Source organism: Pipra filicauda, unplaced genomic scaffold, assembly GCF_003945595.2.
Source record: "Pipra filicauda isolate LSUMZ 115617 unplaced genomic scaffold, ASM394559v2 scaffold244_size1468961_pilon, whole genome shotgun sequence".
Taxonomy (NCBI): Eukaryota; Metazoa; Chordata; class Aves; order Passeriformes; family Pipridae; genus Pipra; species Pipra filicauda.
The window spans coordinates 125,606-137,726 of record NW_024104359.1 but is presented as its reverse complement, the minus strand read 5'-3'; the positions used below and the strand labels follow the sequence as shown (position 1 = coordinate 137,726).

General features: G+C 40.9%; 1 protein-coding gene across 1 annotated transcript in view; it reads right to left on the bottom strand.

The window, feature by feature from the left end:
* Positions 1-3,224: 3,224 nt before the first annotated feature.
* LRRC31 (leucine rich repeat containing 31) overlaps positions 3,225-12,121 on the bottom strand; it is a 45,050-nt gene continuing 36,153 nt past the window's right edge. Inside the window, exons 9-14 of the mRNA XM_039381877.1 lie at positions 9,619-9,786; positions 8,591-8,758; positions 7,655-7,822; positions 6,393-6,560; positions 5,117-5,284; positions 3,225-3,960 (exon numbers count right to left, since the gene is read on the bottom strand). Coding sequence (XP_039237811.1) covers positions 3,641-3,960; positions 5,117-5,284; positions 6,393-6,560; positions 7,655-7,822; positions 8,591-8,758; positions 9,619-9,786 — 1,160 coding nt within the window. The 3' untranslated portion in view covers positions 3,225-3,640. The remainder of the gene's footprint in view (positions 3,961-5,116; positions 5,285-6,392; positions 6,561-7,654; positions 7,823-8,590; positions 8,759-9,618; positions 9,787-12,121) is intronic.

Sequence of the window (12,121 nt, the reverse complement as noted above, 5' to 3'; positions counted from 1 at the left end):
GCACTATTAAAGCATCTGAATCAGTGAGTGTGACAATGAAACAAATTAATTTTTTTAGGTTTGATTTTGTGTTTTTGTCCACATTGACCCCAGCTGAACCAGGCAATCTCAGAAATGTTCTTGAGATGTCTCATTATGAATGCGTATTATCTATAATCATAAAGGCAGATGATTAGGTGGAAATTAATCTAATCTGGAAATCAATCTAACCTGTAGGAATCTGGTGCAATGAAGTGTTATTTGTTCTGAATCTCAAAGTATTTCACTTGCAATTCTTAGAAATCTGTTTGCCAGTCAGTGAGGTACAAACATGTTTACAGTGAAACAATATCTGTGGCCCCACCTACCAGCAGTTGTTTAATGAGTTTTTCTCTAGAAATGATCAGTTCCTTGTTTGGAAATACAGAGTACGATTCCAGGCAGTCAGAACACACACACTTCTACCAGAACCTGCATTACCATCCTGCCTTACAGAGGTGTAAAAAGCTGTTTTGAAAGTATCTCCACACTTTTGCAAAACTGTTCACTGCTGTTTTGACAATCTACAGTTACAGCATTTTGAATGACTGCAAGCTGTCACATCCTCAGTGGTGCATCTCTTCCCCAAGATGGCTCGGTGACAGTTTGTGAAATGCCTGTGTGACAGATTTATATGAAAGCAGTGAGTCTGCAGGATACCATATTCTGCCCTGATTTTGGTTCTGGCACATCATAACATCTTTGTTATTCAAAAGAACCATGACAAACACTCCTCACTGTAATTCTTGCATGCCAAATTTATCTGCAACCACATCTTTCCACAGCACTTTACAGAGAGCTGTTTGTCCCAGACATCTGATGTCCTTGTCTAGTTTTTATTCTGTGTTACTCAGTTACTCCTTAACCCCCTCCAGAGTTTTATTTGCAGCATATACAGAGCACAGAGCTGTGTGGGACCTGCCACTGTGCAGGTTCAAAATGCAGAGTGGGTGGGAGCAGAACCCTTTATTTGGTTTAACTAGCTGGTCAGAACTGCTCTCCCTCCCCTTGTCTGAGTTGCCTGAGGGAAGGTTGTGCATCCTGAAGGAGGTGGTGAAGGCAGGTTACTGAGACCAGCTCTTCCTAGAGTTGCATCTCTCTGAATCTGCATCCAGGGTATGGAACTAATTTCTGTTTGGCTCTTGATTGATACTGAAATCTCATTAATATGCTTGTTGGCAGGAGAGAGCTGGGACTGCAGGAAAGTGGGACGGCTCTGTTCTGATTTTCCATTTCACTGCTTTGATTGAGGCTGCTTTGATTGTTTGGAGATGTCTGGTGAAATTTTTTCACCCTAAGTGAAGGCAAAGAGGAACAGAGAGATGGATAATTTAGAGAAAATCACTGGAAGAGGGAATTTTGGGAAGACTGGCAGATAGATAGGACATTTAATAGAGGTGATAAAAGGAATAAAAGCTTTTTAGTGGCACAATAGGTATGACAGAATCATGAGAGGGCAAAGGACTGAGCAGGGGATCAGGAACAGCAAGGGGAGAGTTTGCTGCAGTGGGTCCATAATGTGCTCTGGAGCTGAGAACCCAGCTATGGCAGAGTAAGAAACCCCAACACTGAAGTCCAGGAAGATTTCAACAGAATCTGGATGTTAAAGATTAATTGGAGAGAGAGGTTTAAGTGGGAAAGGAATGATTAAGAGACATCCTCACAGAACAGATAAAGGATCAATTTCCCAGTTGAACCAAAGGCATATTTGGGGAGGAAAGTCACAGGAAGGCAAGTAATTAAGAGAAATGGTTGGTGTGCTGCTGTTAAACAGAGATGATGGTACTTCCATATGTCCTGTCTTAAGCCACTGCTTGAAAATCTCTCATCAGTCCTGTGAGAAACAGGGGCTCTTTGGTTCATTTCAGAGGCTGAGGGTCTGTGTAGGAAGTAACTGATCCCACACTGCAGCAATTCCCTGCTGCCTCTGACCAAGACACTCCAGTTCAACTCACATTTCTCAGAGCTGGGGAAGCCAAGTGCACTTTTCAAGTGGAACTGGATCCAGGGAGACTTTCACATGAAGTCATGGATTAAATGATCAATAGGCATCAGCACAGCATTGTCAGCTGCTGGTGATAGCCCTGACCAGCCAGAAGCTGATGTTGGAAGGATCACGTGGACTGAAAGGTGAATACTGATCAGCATCTGCAGGACAGAATCTGGTGAGAGAGGCCTTAGCAAGTTAGGAAAGTGCTACTGACTGATCCTGTTGTGCCTCTCCTCCAGGAGGTTGCTGCAGCATGTAGAGATACTCAGAGCTAATTGAGCAGAACTTTATCCCTCAAGCTGCCTCAGGATTTCTCTAAGACTCCTCACTCAGTGGGCAGATCTAATATCTTTACTTCCTAAAATACCTTACCGATGAATAATCCCACTGCAGTCTTGGAGCTCACGTGTGGGTTAACATGCTCCATGACACGAATGACTGCCAGAATTTGGCTCTGTGTAAGAAAATGCAATAAAATGTAAAAAAAAAAAAGTAATTATCACATTAAAAAGGAGCTGGTTACACATCCCAAGTTAGTGCTTTTTCTAACAAGTCTTGGGCATTGAGTAGGGTGTTGGGTTCTCCCTGGGAGCTGCCCTATGGCTTGGAATAATAGACTTTGCTTATTTCCTTCATCTCTAGGGTAAGGATAAGAACATTATGTCACAAGGTGGTGTGAAGGTTGATGGATGAATCCTGAATGCAGGAAGCACGAAGACACTGCAGGGGCTCCCACTGGCTTTCATATGCTCTAGATCAGTCTCTTAGACATGGAATTTTGGTTTTGTGCTGCATGTCATAAAATGGTCTGTTCCAAAAGCTTAGTCTGGGTAAGCCTGAAACAGCTCAAGATGAGAAGGAACATCCCTCAAGTATCCTGAAATTTTTACATAGTCTTAGCCAGAATGATTATGGATTGATCTGTGTCCAAAATCCTGCTAAGGTGGCAGGACATATCTCTGATTTAGTGTACCACAGCATTTCCCTTGCCCCTGAGACCTGCAAAGACACTGAACAACTGTTTCTTACCTTGATTTTATGTTGATTCTGTACACAGGACTCATCTACACTATAAGATGACATCGAGGACCAGAGCAGAGGCAAAACAGCTCCTCCTGTATTCTCCTTACTGGACTAATATATAATGTTTAGTTGTTGGGATGGTTTCCAAATCTCCCAATTATGTAGATTTAATTTATTCACGAAGAGGCAAAAGTTTTGGGGGAGAAGAAACTAAAATTTAAAACACAGAGGTTTCAAGTATTTTCACATTAGAGGCATTTTCTGAGGCCACATTCATGCTGCCCACCCACCTGCATTAACACACATCCCCTCCACTTCCCTGGCAAACCTGCAGTGTGTCCATCTGAGTCCAGCACTGCTCTTTGGGCACTACTCACCACACCATGAAGATTAAGTGTCCATAGCGGCGTAAGCATGGCCCAGAGAATCTCAAAGAATAGGTTATTAAATAGAATGATCTATGATGCAGAGGGTTAAATAACAGTTTTTTATAACTGTGAAACTATTTCAAGAGATTATTAAAAAGTGTGTAGTCTCCTAAGTGAGAGACACATAATACTTGGTCCATGTGCTGCTCGTGAAAGGCCTCCCAGAAACCTTCCGCCTCCATCAACAGTCAAAGCGAATGTTTCTTTTGTTGTCGTGATTAAAGTTTTCCAGTTGTTTCCTCTGGGGTTCTGAAAGGACCCATCTCTGCATGCCCAGCTCTGCCAGGGCAGGGAGCTGTGCCAGTGCTGCCAACAACTCACTGAACCACGTCCCGCAGTCCCGGCAGGACGACGGGCGGAGGCTGAGATCCAGCTCCGAGAGTTCCTTGGATACTGCTAAACCTTGACAGAAAGCAGCCCATCCTTCATCAGAGATGCTGTCATTGTAACTCAAATCCAGCTTCTGCAATCTGGAGAGATGGCCATCCTGTGTCAGTGATGCTGCAAGAGATGACAGACAGAAACACAACTAATAAATCCTGGCAATTGCTTTAAAAGCTCCTCAGAAAGGAGAGTAGTATTTTAATACCTTATTATTTAAGGCTTTTCAGCAGTCAAACAACAAGATTGAGCTCCTCAGCAACATAAAATGACTTGCTGCTGATCTCAGAAAGATTGTTTTTTCACAGCTGAAGGAGCATACAGCACTTTAAACATGGGTAATTCCAAAGGAACGGAACTATTGAGTTAAAAGGGTATGGCACCCTGAAAACCCTGGAGTCAGTTGGAGGGAGGTTATACCAAGTGCCAATTAAAATAGGCAGACAGGTTTTACAGGGAGATTTAGGAAGAGGAAAGCAAAACTAGATGAGGTTGGATTGCTGCAACAGCAACCTCTCACTGTGGGAGGGCCTAATATACCCTAAAGGGAACTGGGGTCCTTAACGTGTGATTGCTAAAGGAGACACCCATCAAGGGTGATGGGTTTTAAAGTCAAAAATATTCCGGCTTCATCTCACCAGATTTCACATTCCAGGGCCTTAATAGCTGTCACACAGCTACTGCCAAACCCCTGAGTCAGGGCCACAGAACACAAAGATGAGTATAAAATGAACAAGTTTTTAAAAGAATCCTAGAATTCATTCCTTTATCATGTTCCCATTTTCCTGTGTTTCCCAGCAGCTGCTAAGAGGTGGGTGAAAATATTTCTGTTTTAATTCTCCCCCAGTAGTCTGACTCCAGAACACACCTAATGGATTGAGAGCTGGTAGTGCTTGTATTACTGGCTGTCAGCACATACATTTTCTATAAAGTAGTGAACCCTAAAACAGAAATTGAGCAAAATAAAATGTCCCCAGAGGTATCTTTAAATATCTGAGATAAAAAAAGAGATTTAAATCCTACATTTTCTGTGTTTGGTGGTGGTTTTTTATTAATAGATAAAAGTGCTAAAATATTCTTTGTATTTTATCCTTTCCAGCTTTTGCACTGAACATGTACAGGACATACAAGATGACAACCCTTTCTGGGAAAATACTGCTGTGTTTTCCATCTTTTCCTTTGATTTATGCGAAAACGTGCTCAGCCCAAGGAACAAGCCCCTCCTGAATTGTGGTCTAAATGCCTGGACTGCAGGTAAATACCGTGTTATACGTACTTAGAAGTGCCAAATCTTCAGCCACCAAGTTACAGCTGCTCAGTCTTAACACTTGAATCTCCGCTGCAAGCTTTAGTGCTCCCAAAAGCAGCTTTAGGTTCCCACCAACGCACTTATTCCAAGAAAGGTCTAATATCTCCAGTTCAGGAAGGTGAAGGGCAGCCTCAGCTGAAAAGATTAAGACCAGCAACTTCTGCTTACTAAGAGAAAACAACACGGCCTCAATAGACACCTCACCTGCAATTCACCTGTAAATAGGATCCCAACAGGCTGTGCTTAGGGTGACTTCTTTTATCCTAATAAAAGTCAGACAAAAGAAAATAAGAAAGGCCTGCCTATAGATTCTACAATGAATCTGTGGAGGGGTTTATTATGTTTCTATTCATGTTATTGGCTTGTCCTTGTCCCACTGAATTAATATAATTTAACAGCTTGCTTTTACATCATTTTATATTAATTCAGACAGTATTTTTTTTTTTCTGCGAACTCACTATTTAAGGTGAAATGCTCTGTATCTTCTGACAACACTGATTTCTATGGTGTCACTCTTATATAATTGTAATGATATAAATATAGTACTCTTCCTGCAGGGACCTTAGACCAGTTTTGATTCCCTCTGCTTCTGCTGGAGGCAGTCAAGCCTTACTACAGGTTTAATGTCAGTAGTAAACAGTACAAAATATAAGTGAACCATACACAGTAACTGAGAGATCCCTCTGTATTTAGATTTCATGTGCCATATGGAACACCTATCACAGGCACAGTGTAGCCACTAATCCACTGAGATTTGCAATAAGTAGGCAAAAGAGGCTGAATTTACATATCCTATGTTAGACTGGACTTTTCTTTATGGCTGTGCAATATCTTTTCCACTCCTGCAGTAATTTCCTCTTTTGCCCCAGGCTTCACTCTACCCCAGAAAGTTTCTACTGAAGCTTTCACCTTCAGTGAGGTGGAAAACCCTCAGTCAAAACTTTACCCCCCTAAACTGCAAACGAAGTGTTACATCCCAACTATAATTACAGCATAACATAAAATCATGTGTTCCTTTATCCTCCTAAATTAGGCAATATATAAAAGCTCACTATCAGACAAAGGGCTAAAAGGGCTTCAGCCAGTCAGATATAGAGGGGGAACTGGTTTGACCACAGGCTTTTTCCCTCCGGACCTGTGGTACAATGTAACCATGATCCTTGGAGTTCAGCCAAAGGAGAATGAAGTGCTTTGTCCCACAGGGATACCCAGAGAATAGACACACTTTAAAGAACATTCCTACCTAGTGATGAAAGCGACTCTTCACCTAAACCACAGTTGCTGATGGCCACAGATTTCAGCTTTGGCAAAAACCTGAGCCGGCCCAGAAGAGGATCGGATGAGACTCCTACGCTTTTATTCGAGGATAAATTCAGCTCTTGAAGACTGGAGAGTAAAGGTATCACCTGGGCTATGAAAACATCAAATATTTATTAGACAGTCACCTATCCACAACAAATGTGTAGTTGTATATTTGCCTGGTATAATTTCTTTTCTTTGTAAGTCAATCCAAAAGTCAAGGCCAAGGTTTTACACTCAAATTCGTGGTGAGTAATGTTTTAGTCCATAAACAGCCTTGTCATTTTCAGTAAGAATGTTCAAGAAATTAGGTATTCCATACTGTTTGGAAGGTTGTCAGAACGTGGCTTCCAGGAAATTTTCTAGGTGAAGAAACATTAATTAAACATTAAATGAGATGGGGGTTATTTCCAAATGTCTTCATTGCTAATTGAAACTTCATCTTAATATTATTATTCTCTATTATTCAATAAATTAAAAATAAATCACGATTGCTATTACTAATAATGAATATTTCCCAGTGCTTAATAGGCAACTTTTCAAATAATCTTCTTTATTGTGGAAAAGAAGATGTGGGCAATATAGACTTTGAGTCATGGCATTTTGTTGTTGTTAAGGGTTAAAACAAATGTCAAAAAGTTATGATAATGCAAACAGAAAAATAAACTGTTTTACAAATTGATTGGGAAATCCCTTTTTCTTCCCAATAGCACTTACAGTTGGATCAATTCAACCTGGAGAAAGCCACAGCAGCAGCAATGCCAGAACTCCTAAAATCACTCTCTACTCGGTGTGCACTTCACTAGGAGAGTTTTAGGCAGCTACATTTCCATGCACATACACACCTTGGATCTATCTAATTCATAGAAGTGGAGGAACTGTCCCTGGGTATTTCCAAAATTACTGATTATCAAAAAAAGCAGTGCTTAGAGGCAGTTCCCACATTCCCATTGTGGGTCTGAATTATGGTGGATTCAGGTCCTTAATTCCACGTGAGATCAGACACTCTGAGATTTCCTTTGGTTCAGCATAGATACCACTCCATATTGATCAAGAAAGCTATTTCCCTACACTGCACTTCCAGAATTGCCTAATGAAAAAAGTACTGAGATCAGCTATTCTGCCAGGCAGAATTCCTTACGTCTTTGAGATATTTTCAGAAGTCAAAACCTGGATTCTTAATGAATTTCCTCAACATGTCCTTACACAAAACGGTCATGTCCTCTTCTGTGACACAGCACTGGTGAAGATCAAGGACTTCCAGATTTTTCAAGCTGGCCAGATGAGCTGTTGAGTCTTTAAAGCCACCACCAATCTCTCTGTTACACGATATGTCTAATTTCCTCAGCTCTGTGAGGTGCTGCAAAGCAGTGTCTGAAACGGGAGAGGGGGCAAGCTGGTCACCGGCCGCTGCGACAGCCCAGGTCAGAGCTTGGGCATTTATTTACTTCAGCGTCAAAGTTTGCACAAGGTATTGCAGGCAAAGCTCTTAGACTAAGCTTCAGAGTGTAATCACAGCAGACATACAGTAATACAGCAAAGCTTCCCCATCCATGCAGCTCCATTCCTCTCTGAAGGAGCAGGTGAAGGTGAGGCCAGCTCATCCCCCAGATCCATTCAATCCTCAGCCTTTTGCAGGAACTGCTGATGGATGTGCTAATTAATGCCAGTTGTTTTGCCTTATCCATGAGACATCCACTAGGGAGAGACACAGATAACAAGCCCATTTCATACGGCTTCACTGGGCACTCTCTAAGTGATAATGGTGAATTTGGATTTCCCTGGGAGAGTAGGATTATCTTGTTAAAAGTGAGCTGGCCTGTCTGTGTCCTTGTCTATGTTCTGTTTGGGGAAAGAGGAAGCATGTCCAGAGAGCCACTAATCAAGCCTGAGATGTGTCTCAGATAAATGGTGTGGAGGGTGACTCTCCCCCTTGACTTTCACATGCTTGAGCTCAGGGCAGATAAATGTGACTCCTGCTGAAAGCCTCTGTAGTCTTTTATCAATCCTCAAACAGCAAATAACGACTGCCCATTAATGCTGCCAAAACATCAGCAAAATCCCACCTCATTGCCTTTCCTAAATGGCTTTCAGATGTACAGTTTATTCAGAATGGAAGTCTTTCTGAACATAAAGTCTAACCTAAGCCCTGGAGGCTGTCTTGCTTTAATCCACACATGTGCAAGTTTAACTCTTTCAAGCCTGGCACGTTTTTCAGATCCTGAGCCATAACCTTCACGCTGCAGCCGATGTGTTTGTTGATAGAGAGATCTAATACTTCGAGGTTTGGGGTCACATTTAGAAATTCAGCTGGGGAAAAAAAGAAAAAAGAAAGGAAAACCAGAATTGGTAATTGTCTGGAGTACATACAGATGAACCCTAGAAAAATACAGCACCATGACAGAAAGAAATGGGCTGGGTTTGCCTGTACATGTAGTTTAGGCTTGCTAAGTTCCTGTTCTACCTCCAAAATACAGCAAAATAAAGATTGGATAGGAATCAAGAAAAATTAGTGAAAAATCTGTATGAAAATAAAGGTGAAAAAATACATGGACAGTTATAAAAATACAGGAGAATAAAAAGCAGAAATACAAAGAGAAAATATAGAGTATTGTATGTTACATGTGGGCCTCCTCCTGCAGTGGAGATGAGAGCACAAAGGCTCCTCTTTACAGAGAAAACACCTTTGAAAACACAAACTCAGATAAAAAGACCACACAAGACTAAACTGTGGTGAGAGACAGATGGGAGGAGTGGTCAGTGGTTGCCAGCTCAGCCTAAATTCCCAACTCTCAGGCTTTTTTTCCCATCCCATGGATAACTACATATTCAGCTGCTTAATTTTAAGCAATCAGTGCTGGAAATTCTGGCACACTTCTTTTGCTCAAGGTCTCAAAGGATCCAGCACCCCTGGACCACAGAGGCTGTCAGACTGTGATTTAGATCTAATTGTTCTCCTCAACGTTCCCTCACATGATTAGAGAAAACAACTTTCTTCTTTGGAAGAAAGTGCATTAAATCCCCACATTGTGTCGTAAACACTGTTATAATGCAGAGCTTGAAATAAATTAACTTTCCACCAATATTGAGCCCCATACAGCCATCAACGAAGTCAAACAAGCTCCATTCTTGTGAAGCCAGTCTCAGTCCAGCTAGATGGACACACATACCAAGGGATTCCCCATCCTTTGCCGTCAGGTTACAGTCTGTAATTTTCAGACATTTTAACTTGCATCCTTTCTGGAATTTTTTTGTCAGCAGCGATAGTTTTCCACCTATGTTACTGTTCCATGACAAATCCAGTTCTTCAAGCTGAGAAACAATTTCAAATGCCTCTCCTGTAACAGAAATATGGGATGATTCGTTCTAGGTATCAATTTCAGTACAAACAAAAATACAGGTTTGAAATATATTAAAGAGGAAGGTTAGCCACTTAATTCTCAAATTACTTTATTTTGAATGTCTTGCCAGGAAAATTGTTGAATGAATTGTTACTCCTGCAGCAAAGTTGTATAAAATCTCAGGTTGTCTAAGGAACATTGTAGATCACAAGTCATTGTTACAGTACACACAAGACCTGAAATTTATTCACATTCCCAAACTCTCATCAGGCTGTTGAACATTGCTGTAGACCTGTGCCAGGACCCAAAAAGTCCAGTCTAGAGGGAAATCAATACAAGTGACAAGTCTGAATTTACTGTCCTGTACAGTTCTGCTGTGTTTTATTTGGCAAACTTCCAACATCCTCTGTGCTGTGTCCACAGGTCACTTTGGAGGGGAGGGAAGAATTCCTCACACTACTATTTCTGAAATGTGAAAGTTTCATGTCTGACAGGAGTTTCTGACTCACTTCATAAGAAAGCAAGATGATCACTGTTTTGACTTGAACTAACTTTCCCATGATTTCAAGGCAGACAGCACTGACCTTGATTACATCCAGAAAAATCAGCCTTTTCCAGGCTTGAGGCATCTGCCAGCATGATCTGTGCTTCTCTGAAACACTAACATCCCACTATAAAATCCAGCTTCCTAACTTCCTTTGCAGAGGAGGGAGGCAGATGCATATTTGCATATACTCATTCCCAAGAAAGATCAATTAATCAGACCATATGCAAATGCAATTTCAAAGTGTCCCACAAAAATTTTTGATCTAAAGTCTTGTCATCAACCTAATAATTGAGAACTGTATTTTAATAGTAACACCCTTTCATGTGTATGTTTTCATAATTAATTCTTCACAAAAGATTTATAATAGAAAAATAATTATTTCTGTAAGTGAATATCTAGGTTTGAGAGAAAAGGATTTGTCTTAATTTTTATTTTTGCATTTATTTTAAATTATTGCCTCAGTCTTGAATACTGAACAAACTGTACAGTTGAGAAGTGCAGCACAGCCTGTTTCTGCTTGACATTAGGACAAGCATTCCAGACACACTTTCCACCCAGAAGATAAATAAAGGACCATAACTCCAGGAATGGTTTCCTATCACCTCACACAGTCACAGCTCTGAGCAATCTCATAGGAGAGGTTATTATGGTTACATTTGAGACACTGGTTTCTAAGCAGAATGCACTGAATCCACAAGAGGTCACATTTCCTCAGATAGATGTGGACAAGGTCAAACAGTCAATATTGGCCTAAATACACGAGTTATTTTCAAAATCGCAGGCAAAATCAATGCAAACTGACTGTTGTTATTCCCCACGTCAAGGGCATCACATTTGGACTGGAAATTCAAGTCCTGTGATCAGTTTTGTGTTTGTCTCAGCAGAGGATAAACAGATATGGGAAGGAAACAGCACAGAACCCTGCAGAATAAATCAATTGGAAATATAGCAAATAAAACTCAAAAGGAAAAAAAAAGTATGAGAAAAGGGTTTGAAAAAGAATTAACTTAATTTGAAAAAATAATAGAAAATAAACCACAGATTTTACCCTCATCAGAAATAGATCAATTATTTTCACCAGCTTTTGGAGAAATGTGTTTTTCCTCCCTAGCAGATAGCATGACCTGCTTTTGAGCTACCAACATATATGTAATTTTATTTCTGAACCTTTCTTGGAAAAGGCTTGGATATGAATGACATAAACAAACACCAGCTTTTAAACTCAGACCAGTTTTAGAACCTGCAAAATAAACAGTAACTTTTATAATCCATAGTTGATTGAGTTTGTCCTTCTTTTAGATACAAACCACAGATCCACCCCAGAGTAAACTCCAGGCCCAGAGGTGACTCAATGTCAGAACCTGAGTGTGTAATACCATCTTTATAACCTTTAAATCTCACGTCTTGCAGAAAGCAGGATGCAGGCACTCCAAGGAAAGAAGTAAACAGAGGGATGGGCTTCTCTCAGACTTGAAAAAAACCCAAGTCATGAAGTTCTGAGGCAGCATTTCTGTTTTTTCTCCTCCAAAAGACCATTGGGGTTTTTGTGATGAGCACTCATCTGTCCTGCAGCTTGAAGACCTGAGCTGACCCTACTCTGACCGACTCTGCTTCAGGCCTTCTATCTACCATTAGATATCACAGCTAGCCAAAAAAATACTGATCTAAGTTGCAAACATGCTTTCCTGCAAACAGGACTGAATTCTCTTCCCTTCTGAGTGTGAAAGCTTCACACCCTGAGGAACAAACTCGGCAGAGGTACCTAAGGGTATAAGGTCACCCATA